We start from the raw sequence: 17,471 nt of genomic DNA on the forward strand, positions 1-17,471 counted from the left end.
CACGGTTCCCCTCAGACCAATGCCTCTTAAGATCTATAAGGGGTGAGGACTTCTTCACCATCGTGTCTCGACGAAGAACTTATCTTGTTCCTCTCACAGGCACGCCCGGACCCAATTGATCGAATTGTCTTTGACCCTTCTGGTGGTCAGGCCGGTCAAGTCTTGACAACTTCGCTGCGAGAGGTATTCACAGTCTCATCTTCTCTATGAGAATGTGCCGCAAAGCTGTGAGTTTTCAAACGGTCCGACCTCGCAAGAAGACGCGATGTGTAGATCCTGACAGACGCGATCAGGACGTGCCGTCATGCCAGGGGTGTCTTTGCAACTCCATACTCACAGCTATTCTGGCATCCTCCAGAGTATCTACCAGCAGTGTTCGAAACTGTACTCGAGTATATAAGCTGGGCATGCCATTGTTCCTCAGACTCGGCAAAACAAAGGCCTCTAGACACCTTCAACGTCACCATGTCCTCCGACACAGATGCCAGCGCTATTGCAGCAGTGTTCAGCGAGTTGTACGTCCCATATCCCGAGGCCTTGCCTTGTTTCTAACATTGAGACGCTTAGGTATACCGGCGAGTACTGCAATGCTGCAGCCTGTGGTGTGTTTTCTGCAATATTGGCTTTGTCATTGTCCACCTCACGCATCGTCTCGCTGTAGTTCTCTTCATCTATGAAGTCTGCATCACGCTTGATCGAGAAGTCGCCTGCTTCTGGACCCCTAAGCAGTCTAAGAGCGGAGCAAGACTCTTGTTCCTTGCAAACAAGTGGATCGGCGTGATAGTGTCTGCTCTGACGTTCGCCCAAATGGCATCTTTTTCGTCGGACAAGGTGAGTGGAATGATTCCGACTCTATTTTATGACAGAACTGATCATATCCAGAGGTTTGTGTGCCCTCACAGGGTTCAAGGTCACGTAGCAATATACTGAATCACGACGTCCACAGTTGTACTGCATTCACCATGGTAGGCGCTATATTCCCGGGACTACAGTTTATTCCCGGTGCAGGTGAGCTCTTGTTTCATTTCAGACGTGGAAGTATCTCACGGTTTTCTACCGATCCAGTATTCTCCGCCCTTCGAGGATATGTGTTGAGCAGGAGCAAGCCCATCGCTTTGCTTATTCTCGTCTTGTCTCTGACGCCACTGGGGGTCAACATGGTCAGCCACTCGGATTCTCCTGCATGCGGACGGAGCCAGGCTGACTTTGCTACACAGGTACAATACGGTTACAACCTCCAAGGAGTCCTCTTTCCACCATTCGGATGCGCTGTGACAGACGAGACAACGGCATCGATTCAGATGAAGTGCGGCCCTTCCACCGATTTCATTCGTAGCAATGAGTACTGATGACATTCACTAGGCGTACGTTGGTTTGTGGGATTTTGCGATTGCCCATGCTCACATAGTAGTCCTGCAGTTCTGTACATCTCGCGAGTCCCACTCATCGTCGCCGATGCTCTGCTCATCTGCGTTACATGGAGCAAGTTGAGCAGCCGCGATGTCTTGAGAGGTATCAGTCGGTCCAAGAGACTGTCACTCTCTGATGTTCTCTTGCGGGATGGTACGTCTCTCTACATCACCTCGTGACAAGGCTGGAATGACTGACTGTGCATCCTATATCATCCACAGGAACGATCTACTTCATGTAAGTCCTTCCAGTACGGAGACATACCTAACAGATTTGAACATCCCTCCTTAGAGTCTTGTTTGTTATGAACATCTTGCACCTGTCTCTTTCGCTGGCTGCAGTAAGTGGCACACTCCGTCTTACTTCTCCTGGTGCACGTATACGTACTGTGTCTGATAATCAGTTTTTGGGTAGCTTGCGATCGGCGCTGACGGCGCGAGCAATGTTTCCATATTCACCGCACCGTACGTAACCTCACCAATTAATTTCAGACGCTGCGACTACTCACTGGTGCTCTCCATCTGCAGCATCACTGCGATCCTCATATCGCGCTTCCTCCTACAACTGCAGGAACTGCGATCCTCATATCGCGCTTCCTCCTACAACTGCAGGAAGCGGACCAGCAGGTCGTCCGAGTCGACTTCGACGACCCGTTGCACTCCTCGCGGGACCCCTACGATGACGTGCCGAGCTTCATCTCGTCTCTCGGAGCTTTCATCAACCCGGATCTGCTAGCGTCGCCCAACGATGACGCCGACTCGGACATACACGCCAGTCCGCACTCAGAGGGGGAGGAGGAAGGGAGGACCCATCCGTCGGAGCCTCAGGCCACTACATCATCGTCGGTGTCCGTTTAGTCTGTCTCCGGTTCCCGCGTTTCGATGCCCTGCACGGCGATCCCCCAGCGTCTTCAACTTGCAATCACGTAGACGGTTTCTCCTAGTCATATGGCTATCCCTTGCATCCTAGGATACCCTTAGAATGCCACCCTGCCGTTGCTAGGTACATCTCATATACCAGAATCATAGATGTCTTTCTGGCACATGTCTTCAGATTGAAGGCGTACATGACTTGGGATAGCACTAAGTAGTAGGAAGAGTATGCGTGGGCGCGCAGCTCGTACGGCTACTCGGACCAGATGTTCCGGTGACCACCAAGCAACACTCCCTCAGCCCTGCCAACTTGTCAGGAGAACAATATCAGCGCACCGACAGAACGGGAGAATGCAGACTAGACGTACCGCATTAAGCAGGGAAAACATACGCAGAGATGCCTCCGTACCTTCTGCTCGAGAGTCGAGCCTATTCAAAACAGTATTCAAAATTTTCGAACTGACAAGTCGGATGGCATAGCGGTCTTGATCTTGGTTCGCTTATGAGGGGCGAGACAATGAGCGAGAGCGGTGAAGAAAGGTCCCTGGGCGACAGGTTGAAGCCTGATTTGTTTCAGAGGAGACGGTAGTGACCGGGTGGACATGCGAAGTGAGTGCCACAATACAATTCATGGCTCTATACACCAGTACTGGTGCTCGGTCGATGACTCCAGGCCTCAAGCTCTTCCTTCCCGTCATGCAGTGAGGGCCGAAGTCGACGCCGGATGCCCTTCCTCCGGGTCCCCATGACCACGTCTCCGCTCGCGGTCAGTGTCCAAACCGATCACGAGGACGTCTCCGACACACATCGAAGACGGCTCGCCACTGTTCTCATTGAGCTCATCCGCCTCCTCTGTGTAGACAATGTCTGGGTTGATGGTGGCGCCAATGGATCCTATGGCTCTTGCGAAGGTGAGAGACCCCTCGTCGAAGTTGGAGAGATGGAGAGGTTGGTCAGACGCAAGCTTGAGAGTGCGATGGTTGGCCTCTTGGAGGTCGATCAGGAACCGCCATGTCAGGATGTTGCTGAGCCTAAGGTAACGAAAATAATGGTTAGTGACCATCATCCTGGTAGAGTGATGTGAACGAGATCGCACGGGAGGATCAAGATGGCAAATTGGCTACCGACGATACCACTCAGAATCTATGTCGCAGAGCGTCAACGGTCGTAATTTTCAGGAAGAGCATATGTATTCTCACAGAGGAAACAGTGAATATAACTTGCAATATATCCAGGCCAAAATGTGCCCTGCATAAGGGATCAATTGCATGAGTTCCGGAACCGGGATGACCGTCTGTTGATGCAACGTACGAGAAATAGAAGATACCTGTGGATATATTGGTGAGACGGGTCTCAAGCGAACAGCAAGAACGACCAACCGTTCCAGAGCAGGATATATGCAAAGCTTCTTCGGGCGAGGGGCCTTTTAACCCCGAGCGGTCGGGTCGCCAACGTGCGGCAAGTGATCCAAAGGAGAATCGTATCCGCGATGGTCAACGCAGCGATAGATATTGAGGTTACTGGGAAGGTTTCTCTCAGTGACTCGAACGTATGTTGGAGACTCCGCCTTACGGCTAGATAGTTCCTTCATGTGAGAGGTCTGGGTGGAGTCATGGCCTTCGAAATTACACTCACATTATGCCCGTTCTTGGTTTACTAAGCTCAAGATGGATGGCGCATCCATAATTTGGGACTAATCTTCCTGAGAAGTGCAGACTGAATGTGAACTAGCAACGAAAACGATCATCGTTGAAAAACGCGCGACCTGCTAACCGAAGATAACGCACGAAGTTTGCTCCCATGGGGATAAGAGAGAACACAAACACAATCGCTGAGATGAACCAATGGCCGCCGGTTAAAGCAAACGCGCGCATCCCAGAGAAAGCTCGAACCCAATCAGCTATACGGCCCATCGTAGTTGGAGAACCTGACAAACTCACCTGCAAGAGGAAGGTACTGGAGATATTCCAGGACAGTGTAAAGTATCACGAAGGTACCACAGCTGAAGATGTGAACGTTAACTCAACTTCAACACTGAGCGTGGTCGAAGTCCCTCTGCCTACCTCTGGAAGGAATGTCAGTATCGCGTGCACCCCAAAATCAGAGCACATACCTCTACACTTTGAGCAGTCCGAGCGAGGAGCAAAATGTTGAACACAATACTCAAGTACCGGATGCTGTGGAACAGAATTGGCGCTGATTTCGAGCTACCACTCCAGAAGAGATCGACTTCGCGGCCCAGAGTGAGCAAGTAGTCGTATAAGATGATCACTGACGGAGATCGTGTCAAGTGTCTGTTTCCGGGTTTGCGTTGAGCAGACTGACCTGTCCTGGCCATGGAGACGTAGGCGTTGGTTTGTCTGGTATTAACATGCATGTGTTAGCGGGACCTGCGAGCGGCATGCAGATTCAACGTACAGGCTATCGAATTCAGAGATGATCTCATATCTCAGGCTGTCGCCGGACATGGTGGGCCAAATCGACGGTTGTCTTGCTCGTCAGGGCGTCGCAACTGTCGTAATTATAGTGGAGATATAGGCTCTCCAGTCAGTAGGGACGTGATCCACACCGAAACACAGTGCGAGATCTTCACCAAATCGTATCGCATCCAATGTTAAGGTTGCGGGCATGGAGGTCCGGACACACTCGCCGTCTGTCCCTACATCTGTTGCTTTCTTCTGATTATGGTGTGGATCTGCACGGCCACCGTGGCACATCCTGCAAGCTGTGGCCTCAAGTTCGCTGGCACAAGCACATCAGGGAAGGCGGAGAGAGCTGTCCAAAGTCAAACGCCACACGAACTTCGGGCATTCGGGTCAATGAGACCGCTTAACGCGCAGTGCCCGGGTTGTTCGCCTGAATTGAAAACTAGTGTGGCCTCTGATGAAAGTTGTGTAAAGGCGGTGTTAACTGGGGCAACTTTGACGACCAAGACTACGTTTGCACGAGCGACTCACCCTGACGAGATTATGCCTGTACATATCCTCACCTACAGCGATTAGCCCCCGGAAAAAAGGGGGCGAGACGAGAGGTAGGTTATGGGGCCCGAGGCGGTACAAGATGACAGAAGTCATACTCAAAACTACGGACAAATAGCGGGGGCAGCATCCATAGCCACACCGGACGCCGTCAACCTTCAGATGAGAATATCAAGAGCAAAAAAAACTGCTTACCACCCACATGAACTATACGCACAGAAGATTCATCCACTTCTACTTTGACGTCGGGGTGCGTTCCAACAAGGGTTTGCGCCACGGCATCAAAGCGGCGATTCCGAGGAATTGGTAACACAGGATGCAGGTAGGCACTGGCCATTCAGCTTTTTGAGGCCTATCAGATAGCTTCGTGTACGCCCCCGAGACGATATCCTCCCGTGGGGAACGGGTTTCAGGTTGAGGAGGCTGAGTGCGGGGAGTAGGCGGAGGTTCGAGAGTCGGACAACTCTGAGCGCTCGACTGGAGTCGCATCGCTCGACCACGTGATCTCCGATGGTTTACCGAGTACCCTCCTTCCTCCTCCACATCACAGACCCCAGTCATGGAGGCGGCATGCGAGCCGGGTTTCATCGCCAACAGCCTCAATGCGGGTTCACGTTTGATTCAAATTCAGACGTTGAAGTTACAAGCACACCACATCGGGCGAGCAACACAGCCTGCGCAAGGCTCAGACTTACGGGCATGTCGGAAAGCATACATCAGCTTGACGGTCCACACACCCCTTATCTGCTAAGTACTGGATAGCCTCCTCGCACAGGCTACTTTGTCTTCGTCCAGTTGACCAGCCGGCGGCGTACTAGGGTTATGTCCAATGAGCGACATGTCGTCCGCCGTACCTCTCGAGCGGTCCGTGCCCTCGGATCGTTCTTCCGCCCCTGCATATTCTTCTGCATCATCATCCGACGCAAAAATGATTGTCCCAAAGGTTGCGACTTCCTCCGAGGAGAATAGCGAACGATCTTCATGGCTGTGCACCTCCGGAGACAAGCGCTTTGCGTCCTCAGGGGACAGTCGCATCTGCCGTCGCTCTGCCTCTTGCAGGTCAAGGAGGAAGCGGGATGTCAGGACCGCAGTGACCCTTCGAGCATGATGTCAGCGTCATCATATGAGTGGTATGCGTACGAGAACCTACGGCGCTGCGAAGACCGTCAGGCTGGCGTTGTCTGGGTCGTGCTTGTTGAATATCTGCGACCTGTCAGAGTTTCGTTCGCGTACCATAGCGGCGTGCGGACTTACGGTGGTCAGAGACAAGCTGAGATCGACCACGTTGAGCACGAGTAGTATGCTGACATCACACTCAAGGTCAACCTTGTCATAACGGGGCACCGCGAAGTAGAGTTATCCATGAGCGTTACTCACAGGAAGTAGAGCGTCCCTATACGTCGAAAGCGCGCATGTTCACTACTGCCTTGACGCATGCGAGAGACGAATTAAAGACACACCATTCCACATAATGATGCTCGATAGCGAGTGGTGCTTGACACCCGCCAATCGTTCTTGCAATGGTCGTCTTCCCAGCGAGCACACTGTGATTATGACGAGGAGCAAGTCCGCAAGGATCGATAAAGCCCTCGATACGGTGAGGACTAAGGGAGAGCCGTGAGTATCAGCTCGGCATGAACCGCGCGATCCACGCACCCCTGCAGCAGTAAGTCAGTTTCTCCTCTCCCTGTCAGGAGGGTAGTGATAATACATACATTGCGATCGACGTTGGCATACTATCAGAGCATTCCTGGACGGGGATGAACGCTCCTGCATTGCCTCCCAAGTAAAGGCTCTGTGTTTCAGCCCGAGTAAGAAGGGTGAATGGCATGTGAGATCCATGAACACCCACAAAATGAACGACGGACGGCATGAGTGAGAGCGAGCAGATCAGGATCGACAGGAACAGCCGCTGGCTCAACGCGTAGGCCCGCAAGCCGGAGAAGACTGAGAATTATAGTGAGAAGCCGCGAGATGATCAGTGTACGCAACGTCACTCACTTGCCCATGGTACAAACGCAAAGTAACTGATACCAGCGATCGCCCGAACGAACTTGCAGTTTGGGGTGTATTCGGCGTACCCTGCGCCGCCCTGCAAGATTGGCGTGCGGGTAGCAGGAGTATCAGAAGAGGTAGTGCAGCTGGTTGACGCCGTGGACTCCGGAGTGCTTACCCTGGCGGGCGAGACAAAGAAGCCCATGAATATGACGAGGTTGAACACCACGTTGAAGTACCGGTTCGCGAAAAAGAGGATGGACGCCTTGCTACGTCTCGGACCAGCCCAGAAGAGACGGATCTCGCGGTCCAACGTCAGGATGTAGTCCCATGCAACGAATGCTGATGGAAGATCCATGAGTACTACTCTCAAAGCGGGGAATGAACGTTCTCACTTATCGGTATGAACATGCCATAACCGACGTCTTTCCTGCGAACCTAGGTGTCAATGTGAGAGCACCGAAAGGCTTGGACCCTTACCTGTGCGCGTGCTCTGCATTGAACGCAGACCTCTCGAAGTCCAAGGAGGGCATCCGTGTGGTGGGGTCCATCGCCAGGATGAAGTAAGGATGAACTCACGTCGAGATGAAAGTCGCTCCGATGTCATATATATGTACCGTGCAGCAAGACTTTCTCTCACCAGGGTGCAGTGTGGGACCACATGAATGTTCCGGCACATATCAGACACTTTCCAAGGAACCTCGAGCTTGAATAGCCAATAAGATCACAGAGCCTCCCTTAACCGACCATTAATCACGAGAACAAGAGTCCCGTGAGACGATAAGTCTGCCCCAATGTCACCAGTGATGTGGTACAGCCTCCTTAACAGCGATAGATCAACTAAGGAAGCAGGTGCCAAGATGACTGACCTCGCTACCTGGCAGTATCTCCGTCATGCTGTTACACGGGGATGTGGTCAAGGAGCGGTGAGCATAGCTGCGAGCTGCAGGGGATGACAGTTCGTAGAGACAGATACTTTGAGCATCACATCACGATGGGAAGATGGCAAACTCAAAAGCGCCGCTTATGACATCCGCAGTGAAACTGCTTGCGCCTTACGCACAACTGGTGTCGATGGATTGCATTAACTTCCAAGTCCCGACCTCAGTCCGTGAAGCGGTAAGGACTCAGCACGGGCCCCTATACAGGCCAGGGCGGGACTTGCAAGTCACTGCGTCACTCGCGCGCTGAGCAAGCAAAGGCACCCGCTTCGGGACGACCCATGTTGGCAAAGTCCGCCCTTAACCCCGCAGGCGATAGCTCCGCGGCGGTCGACGTGCCGCTCTTGGTGCGGTCGTGAGCGCGCTAGCAGATGCAAACGACTCTCACCCTCAAATCCGTGAACACTGCATGCTGACCTTCAAATGTAGTATCGATCCGAATGGTCCGAGACTGAGAGCAATCCGCTAGCGTCGATCGAGGAGGGCTTGGTGCTATGTGCCGTACATCGCTTGGTCCCCAATCCGGAAACTTCACATAGCAAAGTATCCTACGGGATTAGCCTCGTCATTGTCCGAATGGAATTGCTTCAGGTTCAAGCGGTAGAGTCAGGCCTGAAACTTGTCCTGTGGCCGGGGTGTCCTCCGCTGCGCATCTTGACATAGCCGTATCCTCAGGTGGTCCTCCCGATCCAACCTCTTCCCGGCTGTCTTCCGCTGGTACGATGATGGAACCGAAGGACGCGCGCTCCCCTGCAAAGAAGATCGGACCGTCATCGTAGTCGGGGTTGTCCGAGGACAACCGGAACGACCCTATCATCATCTGTCTCTGGTTCGCTTCCTGTAGGTCGAGGAGGAAATAGGATATATGAGAACCGCGGTTGCTCTTGAGAAGGGGCCGGTACTAATTAGCCGAAGTGCTTGAACGACGTAGATGGCCACTCACGGCGCTGCAAAGACCATCATATTCGTGTTATCAAAGTCGTGCTCGTCGAATATCTATTCGATCCCCGGAAACTTATGTCAGATGATGTTGTATGTACTCGGGTGAACGTACGGTGTTCAGCGCGAGGAGGAAACTGGCAGACGGGCTGATAAGTACACCTTCGTCGATGTTTCGAGAGCTACTCACATGAAGTACAGGGTCCCTACAGAGACGAAAGTCAGAGCTATACATCCATAGACGTAGGCGGTATCTTCAGACATACCATTCCACAGGAGGATGTTGGAGAAAGTCATGTGCTTGACACCAGGTCACCGTTCTCGGACCGGACACCTTCCTACTGAAAGCACTGCCACCAGGATGAGGAGGAAGTCCGCAAGCATTGCAGCTCTGGATACAGTAAGCACTGGCGGGATATCAGCAGCTTGCAGGGGTGGCGTGGTCCGAAAATTCACGCACGCCTAAATATGTACAACAGAATGTCAGTGTCACTTCAGGGGCGATTGATTGCCGATTATAACGCACAGTGCCACTGCACTGAGAGACGGGGATGAAGACCCCCGCATTGCCTCGCAGAAATATTCCCTGTCGTGGAGGCCAGGCGGTAATTAGACAAAACATACTCCCAGTATGACACGCACAAAGTGAACGGCTGGCGGCACGAACGAGAGCAGGCAGATCAGCACAGATATGAGTAACCGCTGGCTCAGGGCATAGGCACGCATCGCCGAAAAGACTTCATTGTTCAAGTCAGCCAATCTAGTAGTCACTTCATAGTCGACCGAGCATTGTACTCACCTGCCCATGGAATGAAAGGGAAATAGCTGACGCCAGCAAGCGCCCTAGCAAACTTGCACTTGGAGGAAAACCCTGCTGTAGGCGTGCCCTTACGGAAGGACAGAGATGAGTAAAACCAGGGATGAACTCTGACGATAACGAACCATCGGGGTTACCTGGTTGGTCGAGACGAAGAAGCCGGCGAAGATGACGAAGTTGAACAGTAGGGCGGTGTACCGGTTGACGAAGAAGAGGAAGGCTGCACTTTTGCGTCGTCCTACCCAGAACAGAGAGATCTCGCGGTCGAAGGTCAGCATGTAATCCCAGGCGACGAAACCTGGTAAGAGTACGCGTGAGCAAACGCCATATAGACACGGTCTATTACTGACTTATCGGGATGAAGATCCCGTAGTTGACGTCCCTCCTTCAAACACAAGCGTTAGAACCGACGTGGAGGAAAAGAAAGCACATCCTCTTACAGCGCGTGAGTGGAGTTCGCCACGAGGGCAGGCATGCGTAAATCCGTAGAGACTGTATGCGGATGAAGGAGAGTGTGGTTCATCGCCAGGATGAACCGCCAGTCATCGGATGTAGTAAATGCCAGTGTCTTCTGCCCATGACATAGACCGACACTGGGTTAGGTCGATCACAACGCCGCCCCCTCGGCGAACCCGTAGTCTCTGGCCATAAAATTTGGAGATATCAATCACAAACAGGACTGGAATACGGCATATCACAACGCTTTCGGATTCAGAGTCAGTACGATTGCAGAGACGCGGTAAAACAAAACTTACGGAATATGCCAAGGAAGCAGATGCCCAGATTACGCAACATCATTTCGAGGCGGTTTCGCTGTTATGGCCAAGCACAGGATGTGGTGCAGAAGCTGGTACGGATGCGCTTTCCGTTAGCATCGCCATATCATGGTAGCGGAAGACAAGTACAGAAAGCGCCCGTTGTGGCGTTCGAAGTTTGGCTGGAACTTCCAACTTTGCTTCTGCACCCAACGGCCATCTCCTCAGTCTCCGTACGAACGGACCTGTGAGCAAAGATTCTGAAACCTTGAGAGATGCCCAGAGCTTGATGTGATGTATTGGTACGTGGCATACAGCCCTCCCGAGTCGAAGCGGACTTCTCACTGCAGTGGTATACTCAGTCTTCGCGTAGCACGACGTATCGACCCGCTGTCTCGCGTCCTATAGAGTCAAAACACGAGAGACACTGTTCAATGGATTTTCTATGTCTCTCTCCGGACATATGCCAGGGCACGGACCTCGCTCCAACCCCATGACGGAGCATCCCGTCCTCGCGCTCTCATTCAAGTTGCTCAGCCTCCGAAAATGATGCGCTCCTGCCCCGTCGGCGAAAATTCTGACCCGCCGCGACCGTCGCTCGCCACCAACCGAATGGCAGGCCTTACGTCCTGAATCCGCGACGCTCCTGGGTCCCCACATCCTGCTCTCACGCATACGGACGTATATAAAGGTGGCGCACCTGCGTACCTACGACCCACCGGTGAGGGTCACGCAAAGTCTCCTTCCCAACTTGAAGGCTCCCGCGAAGAAAACTAGCTTCACACGATGGCCAGCAAGCTCCTCCTTTTCGTGCAGTTCGTTGCAGTCGCCACCATCGCGAGCTGCGTCTCCGTCCCCGAGAAACGCGCGACCGGAGGGTACCTGCAGAACCCCTCGGGCACCGCGTCCTTCACGCACTACTCCGGATGCTCCCAGCCAGGTGCGCTCCTCTCCTTCCCCTTGAACCTCTTCCTGTCTGCCCATCGTCAGTGATATTGACAACGTCCATGTACCTCCAGCGTGCGGCATCGCAGGACATGGCTACTCCGCCGCCGTCAGCCAGCTCACCTTCGGCTCCGGGCCAGGCCTGGGCCCCGGCGACGCCTGCGGGCGGTGCTTCGCGCTCACGGGCACCAAGGACCCGTACTCGCCCTCGTACTCGGGGCCGTTCGGCCAGTCCATCGTCGTCAAGGTCACTGACCTCTGCCCCGTGCAGGGCAACCAGGAGTGGTGCGGCCAGACGCAGAGCAACCAGAACAACCAGCATGGCGAGCCTGTCCAGTGAGTCTTGAGTCTCGCTCTTGAGCCCCTCAGGCTGTCGCTGTCACCGTCGCAGCGAGAGTATGTATGCCGTACTGATGCGTACATATGTAGCTTCGATATTTGCGAGGACACCGGCGGCGCGGGCGTGTTCTTCCCCTCGGGCCACGGCGCGCTCACGGGCACCTTCACCGAGGTGTCGTGCAGCCAATGGTCGGGTTCGGACGGCGGCGCGCTCTGGAACGGCGCGTGCATCAAGGGCGAATCCGCGGGCAACTGGCCGTCCACCGGCTGCGGCAACCAAGGTCTGTCCGCGTTCTGTCAGTTTGATGCGCAGTAGGCGGTATGCTGACCAGTGACCCGACGGTCGAATGTGCAGGCACAGCTCCCTGAGGAGTGGATATATATCGGTCTGTGGTGTATTTTTGTTGAATGTATGGCAGTTGGTTCTGTACGCGCGCCGACTGCACATGTTCGTGTTCTGGATAAAGCTCGGAGAGCGGGGCGGGTATGTTGTACCCGACAACCGATTACTCTGCCAACTTAGGTCATTCAACAATACTGTTGCAATGAGGGAGCCGAGGACGCACAATGACAGAAGACAAGATGTTTCTCTAGTTCATTTCGGTCTACAATTGTGGTACAACAGACAATATTCCTTCCGCTAGATCAAGCGCCCCCATATTACCCCTGTCATCTAGAGCCCGTTCTCCGCCAACACCTGCTCGATGCTCTTCACAAAGATATCGACGATTTTGTCCACCTCCTCGGCGGTGATGTTGTACGCCGGCGAGAGCATGAGATGGCTGCCCTTGAGCCCATCCAAGCTCGACCCGCCCGTGAAGCCCATGATGACCAGCCCGTTCTCCAGCGCCTTCGCCTGCACGTCGGTGCCGAACGTCTTGCCCTCGTACCCCTTCGCCTTCGCCTTCGCCGCCTCGTTGTCAAAGTCAAACTCGACCGCCCACCACGCGCCGCCCCCGCGCACGTCCCACACAAACGGTGCCGCGCGCGCGTTCGGGCCCGTGAGGCGCGCCCGCAGCTGCGACTCGAGGCGCGGGCCCTGCACGGCGACGTTCTCGAACAGCTTCTCGTCGGCGATGACTTTTTGCACGGCGAGCGCGGCCGCGCACGAGATGGGGTGCGCCTGGTACGTGTGTCCGTGCTTCCAGTACCCAGACCCGGCTTGGAGGCCTTCGGCCACCCGCTTTGAGATGAGGACTGCGCCGATGGAGGCGTACCTTGCGAGGTGGAATAGAATCTCGGTGTCAGTACGAGGCGGACAAGCGCAGGCATGTCGGTGCGAGGATACACTCACCCGCCGCCGAGGCCCTTTGCGACTGCCTGCAGGTCCGGGGAGACACCGTCTCCGAAGCTCTCCCAAGCATGAAGCGTACCCATTCCTATGGAGATCCATGTCAGTGGTCTCCATGCCATGGAGAGCAGCCGAAGTACGTACGGCCCATGCCACTCATGACCTCATCGAGAATGAACAGAGCGCCGTACTTGTCGCAGACGGACTTCATGGCCTTGAAGTAGCCCTTGGGCGCAGCGACGACGCCGGTGGTCGCACCGACAACGGTCTCGGCTACGACTGTAAGGGTACAATCCAGGTCGTTTAGCATATAGTCACTTGGAAGGATGTCAACGTACATCCGATGACAGTGTCCGGGCCCAGCTCCAGGAACTTGTCCTCGAGCTCCTTGCGCAGCCTCTCAACGTATTGCTCTTCGGTCTCGTCCTTTCCCTTGAAGCGTGCAGCATAAGCCGGGGAGACGTGGTGGAAGTTGTCCGTGTTGAGCAGGGCCGCGTAGGGGGCGCGACGCGTAGGATGGTACGCAAGGCTGAGGGTCGCGAGAGTGTTGCCGTGGAAAGAGAGCTGGCGCGCGATGAAGTTAACACGCTGCCCCTGGCCAGTCTCGTAGAAGTATTGACGCGCAGTCTTGATGACTCCTTCCATAGCCTCGGAACCTGCGATACGTGCCCCGTTACACTTGGCTATAGCCCGATGAGAAGCTGTAGATGCGTACCACCGGATACAAATCCAACCAGATCGAACGCCCCTTTGCTGGACGCGATCAGGTTATGCGCGAGTGCCTCCGCAGGCTCGTTGGAAAGCTGCATGTTGTAAACATCTACGATCTCTCCATCAGCGCACTGACAGCAGGAGATGGTTAGTGGACGTACAGGAGACCTTGTCAACTTGATCCTTGATGGCCTGCTTCACCACGGGGTGTCCGTTGCCAATGCACGCGACCGCTGCGCCTCCAACAGCGTCGATGATCTTCGTTCCATCGGAAAGCGTGACATAAATGCCCTCCGCCGAAGACGCGACGGGCGGAAGCGATGGCGTGCGGTGGAGGATCGCGGTCGGCCGCGCGCCGTGTTTGGCGTCACCATTCGAATGCGCTGATGAGGACATGGTGGGAGGATGGAAAAGTATGCGATATGTGGCAGAATTTGAAGCTCAGGAAGCTGGCTGGGCGAGTGCGAGTCAGAGCAGTCGATCAGGGCCACGCGAGTCGGACGGAACGCTGCGGAGTGCCGTCAGTACGACGTCTGCGATAACGACGACGAGCTCAAGATAACATGAAAGTCTGCAGGATGTTCATGGCTGTGGTGGAAGAGACGACAATATTCATGTACGGGAGGGGAGGGGTACATCACGCGAAATGCGCACGCAAAGACGCAAGTTCTGCCTGCATTCTGCGCGCACGTCGCGGCATATGACCTCCGGAATCTAAACTGTGCTCACAATCGCAACAAGAAACACTCGATATGACCGAGAGGACTCGTACGCGTAGTGGAGTATGGCGAGGGCGCAACAGGAGATGCAGTGACTCACCTGAGCTCTATTTCCTCCATCTTATACCGATGATAGTGCTTCCTGCGATTGCGATAATCCCAGGCCCATAATCCACAGCCTCGGCCGGCAAACGCGAACACGGGGCATAACACGAGGTCATTGTAGGCGGTGCGAAGCTCCCTCCTGATGCAGACCGAAAGGAAGCAGAGTCTCTATGTAAGAGGTAAGTGGACTGTGGAAAGGTGTGTGCGAGCTCTTGACGCGCTGCCGAGCGCGTCGCAAACTTGGACTTGACCCTGACTGCTCTTCATCAACTCTTCATACATTCGACGACAGGCCGACAACGTTTGCATTGTGTTCGCGTCACATATCAGCAGACAATTCCTTATAATTTCATAGCCTACGAAGATTAGGAGGTGTAGAGAACAAACTCCAGTAAGTATGACGTCTTCCACTTGTCGGAGCCGTTACAGTGTGCGCGAGAACTTGTCCTCCACTCCCCTCCTCTCTTCCTCCGAAACACCCAAACTCTCATCGCCATGTCCGCCACCACCAATGAGCTCAAGCCTGGCGTATTCGCCAAGTACAAGGCCCTCGTCTTCGACTGCTACGGCACCCTCATAGTACGTCCGGTGACACTCTGGAACACCCCAATTGCACCGCTAACCGATTATCGTCCTTCTATCCCGCTGCGATCGTTCACCATCGCAAATACAGGACTGGGAGACAGGCATCTACAACGGCCTCCGCCCGCTCTTCGACGCCAAGCGCAAGCCGTCCGACAGACGGGCGGTCATCGAAGCCTTCCTCTCCGTCGAGCGCGACCTCCAGGCGCGGCACCCCTCCATGCTCTACTCGGACCTCCTCGCAAAGGTCTACACCACTCTCGAGGCCCGCCTGCAGAACAAGCCGACGCCCCCGGACGCCCTCCGCGACGACGGCGCGACCGCCGCCCCCGTCGAGTCCTCCGCGCACAGCGGCAGCGGCACGGCCCAGGTGGACGCTGTGCCCGTAGGCACATCTGCCGCCACGCTCGACCAGCCCCCGAGCGCCGCTGCGGCGTTCGCGCAGAGCGTCGGGACGTGGCCGCCGTTCCCCGACACCCCAGGGGCGCTCAAGTCGCTCTCGCAGCGCTTCAAGCTCGTCATCCTCTCGAACATCGACCACGTCTCGATCGCGAAGACGCGGAAGCTCATGGAGGGCCCGGGCGGGTTCACCTTCGACGCGGTGTACACGGCGCAGGACGCGGGCGCGTACAAGCCCGCCCCGGAGATGCTCACGTATGCGCTGCAGCACCTGAAGGACGAGTTTGGGATCACACAGGAGGAGGTGCTCATGACGGCGCAGAGCATGACGCATGACATCATCCCCGCGCGAGGCAGAGGTATCGCGACGGCGTGGATAGACAGGCCGAATGCGATTTGTCGGCCGGCGGACGTGAAGGGCGACGAGGCGATGTTCGTGTTTCCTACGATGGGTGATATGGCGGATGCAGTGGAGAGGTTGAGTTCATGACATAGTAACGGCTAGGTGAAATTTTATCGAGAAGCATGTATAGTAAACTGAAACAATCCGACTTGGAGCTTGAAGCCCGATGACAATTAGGTTCGCCGCAGAAAGTAGAGTACACCGTGTCAAAGACGCCGACCAGCGAGCTGGTATCCGGGATGTGTTACTGATGGTAGCAGAAGAGAGTGAGCAAAGAGCTGAATCAGGCACAGTACACATTTGAACAACATGCTCGAAGCACAAACACTCACCAAGTCACAAGACTCACGCGTTCCAGTACTGAACCCCACTCAGGCTCGCAGCCCTTCGCACCTCCATCACCGACCCCTCGTCCAACTTCTTCGAGTCCGACTCTCGATCTGCCTCTGTCGCGTCGCTCGGAGAGGGAGACTCAGTACTACTACCACTGAGGTCTTCATCTCCCAAGATCGAATTACGATGTGCACCAGGGTCGATCGTCGAGGCCAGCGACCCCATGAACCGGAACACAAGCGAGCCGCCGCCGCCGGCCGTCCCGCTTGTGTCGGTGGACGTGTCGGTGTGCCCGAGCCCAGTGCGCTCGACGGATTGCAAGTCGAGGAGGAAACGCGAGACGAGGATTGCCGTGATCCTGGCACGCAGGTCAGAATATACGCATACAGTGACTTCACTATGCGGTGATTAAAGGGGGTGAGGAGGTTCGATCACTCACGGCTCGGTGAAGACGGTCACGTAGCTGGTGCCCTCGAACGCGGGTTGCAGCTGTGGGTGGTTTGTCAGGACTCGGCCTGGTTGCGCGCATACAAGGAGGTTTGGAGTGCGTACCGCGAGCAACGTGACAGTCAGATGGAGGGAGTTCATGAGGAGTAGGATACTAGAGAACGGTTAGTCGCTCATGTTACTCGGTATCCACGGTCCGATTCTCTAGTGAACCAGTACTTACACGAAGTATATGGTACCTATATGTCCGATCGGTCAACTCATACTGCCACACATCCTACCCTAACACTCACCATCACGGCGCAGGATATGCGCAAACGACCTCTGCCCACCCGAATCAGTGCCAAAGCTCGCTCCTCCCGTGAACCGCGCGGGCAGTCGCGTCCATGTGATGTAGATCAGCAGGATGTCGGCGCTCATGAGGCATCCTCTCGATAAGATGGTGACTGCATATCCGGTGAGCGGTATGTACTATGGCCGATCTCACGAA

General features: G+C 54.9%; 8 protein-coding genes across 8 annotated transcripts; 3 read left to right on the forward strand and 5 right to left on the reverse strand.

Annotated features, from left to right (window-relative positions):
* Nucleotides 1–102: 102 nt before the first annotated feature.
* On the forward strand, nt 103–2,418 carry L226DRAFT_540583 (uncharacterized protein). The gene is made up of 12 exons (XM_067681900.1): nt 103–183; nt 312–515; nt 568–602; nt 662–831; nt 945–1,008; nt 1,066–1,160; nt 1,218–1,308; nt 1,420–1,563; nt 1,632–1,647; nt 1,702–1,750; nt 1,825–1,874; nt 1,938–2,418. Exons 2-12 carry the CDS (start codon nt 466–468, stop codon nt 2,143–2,145), a joined length of 972 nt encoding a protein of 323 aa, XP_067529149.1. The 5' UTR covers nt 103–183; nt 312–465; the 3' UTR covers nt 2,146–2,418.
* Nucleotides 2,419–2,976: 558 nt separating this feature from the next.
* Nucleotides 2,977–4,750, reverse strand: L226DRAFT_527161 (uncharacterized protein; the record flags this gene model as incomplete). Its single annotated transcript, XM_067679092.1, has 10 exons — nt 2,977–3,313; nt 3,379–3,425; nt 3,594–3,609; nt 3,918–4,009; nt 4,070–4,182; nt 4,223–4,284; nt 4,346–4,347; nt 4,396–4,553; nt 4,608–4,642; nt 4,701–4,750. 10 exons carry the CDS (start codon nt 4,748–4,750, stop codon nt 2,977–2,979), a joined length of 912 nt encoding a protein of 303 aa, XP_067529150.1.
* Nucleotides 4,751–4,960: 210 nt separating this feature from the next.
* Nucleotides 4,961–5,704, reverse strand: L226DRAFT_340059 (uncharacterized protein). The gene is made up of 4 exons (XM_067674069.1): nt 5,456–5,704; nt 5,240–5,364; nt 5,085–5,162; nt 4,961–5,024 (listed from the first exon to the last, which is right to left on the reverse strand). The coding sequence occupies exons 1-3, from the start codon at nt 5,595–5,597 to the stop codon at nt 5,151–5,153; spliced, it is 279 nt and encodes a 92-aa protein (XP_067529151.1). The 5' UTR covers nt 5,598–5,704; the 3' UTR covers nt 4,961–5,024; nt 5,085–5,150.
* Nucleotides 5,705–6,036: 332 nt separating this feature from the next.
* Nucleotides 6,037–10,427, reverse strand: L226DRAFT_576299 (uncharacterized protein; the record flags this gene model as incomplete). Its single annotated transcript, XM_067685325.1, has 21 exons — nt 6,037–6,074; nt 6,115–6,356; nt 6,411–6,463; nt 6,515–6,563; nt 6,638–6,653; nt 6,721–6,864; nt 6,998–7,055; nt 7,113–7,207; nt 7,262–7,352; nt 7,434–7,597; nt 7,651–7,693; nt 9,251–9,272; nt 9,326–9,341; nt 9,402–9,435; nt 9,487–9,597; nt 9,662–9,721; nt 9,778–9,872; nt 9,935–10,022; nt 10,078–10,250; nt 10,303–10,337; nt 10,393–10,427. 21 exons carry the CDS (start codon nt 10,425–10,427, stop codon nt 6,037–6,039), a joined length of 1,662 nt encoding a protein of 553 aa, XP_067529152.1.
* Nucleotides 10,428–11,353: 926 nt separating this feature from the next.
* L226DRAFT_340234 (endoglucanase V-like protein) lies at nt 11,354–12,547 on the forward strand. The gene is made up of 4 exons (XM_067674071.1): nt 11,354–11,647; nt 11,727–11,988; nt 12,082–12,272; nt 12,347–12,547. Exons 1-4 carry the CDS (start codon nt 11,494–11,496, stop codon nt 12,358–12,360), a joined length of 621 nt encoding a protein of 206 aa, XP_067529153.1. The 5' UTR covers nt 11,354–11,493; the 3' UTR covers nt 12,361–12,547.
* On the reverse strand, nt 12,450–14,804 carry L226DRAFT_540588 (PLP-dependent transferase). The gene is given in 8 exon segments (XM_067681901.1): nt 12,450–13,208; nt 13,286–13,370; nt 13,427–13,561; nt 13,621–13,938; nt 13,998–14,102; nt 14,155–14,501; nt 14,711–14,712; nt 14,723–14,804. 6 exon segments carry the CDS (start codon nt 14,387–14,389, stop codon nt 12,665–12,667), a joined length of 1,422 nt encoding a protein of 473 aa, XP_067529154.1. The 5' UTR covers nt 14,390–14,501; nt 14,711–14,712; nt 14,723–14,804; the 3' UTR covers nt 12,450–12,664.
* A 254-nt stretch (nt 14,805–15,058) lies between these two features.
* On the forward strand, nt 15,059–16,387 carry L226DRAFT_563855 (HAD-like protein). The gene is made up of 2 exons (XM_067683587.1): nt 15,059–15,396; nt 15,491–16,387. The coding sequence occupies exons 1-2, from the start codon at nt 15,313–15,315 to the stop codon at nt 16,286–16,288; spliced, it is 882 nt and encodes a 293-aa protein (XP_067529155.1). The 5' UTR covers nt 15,059–15,312; the 3' UTR covers nt 16,289–16,387.
* Nucleotides 16,388–16,546: 159 nt separating this feature from the next.
* L226DRAFT_576303 (uncharacterized protein) lies at nt 16,547–17,401 on the reverse strand (the record flags this gene model as incomplete). The annotated part of the gene is made up of 5 exons (XM_067685326.1): nt 16,547–16,892; nt 16,974–17,023; nt 17,087–17,135; nt 17,205–17,220; nt 17,275–17,401. 5 exons carry the CDS (start codon nt 17,399–17,401, stop codon nt 16,547–16,549), a joined length of 588 nt encoding a protein of 195 aa, XP_067529156.1.
* Nucleotides 17,402–17,471: the final 70 nt, after the last annotated feature.

Source organism: Lentinus tigrinus, assembly GCF_003813185.1.
Source record: "Lentinus tigrinus ALCF2SS1-7 unplaced genomic scaffold L226scaffold_60, whole genome shotgun sequence".
In the NCBI taxonomy this organism is placed as follows: Eukaryota; Fungi; Basidiomycota; class Agaricomycetes; order Polyporales; family Polyporaceae; genus Lentinus; species Lentinus tigrinus.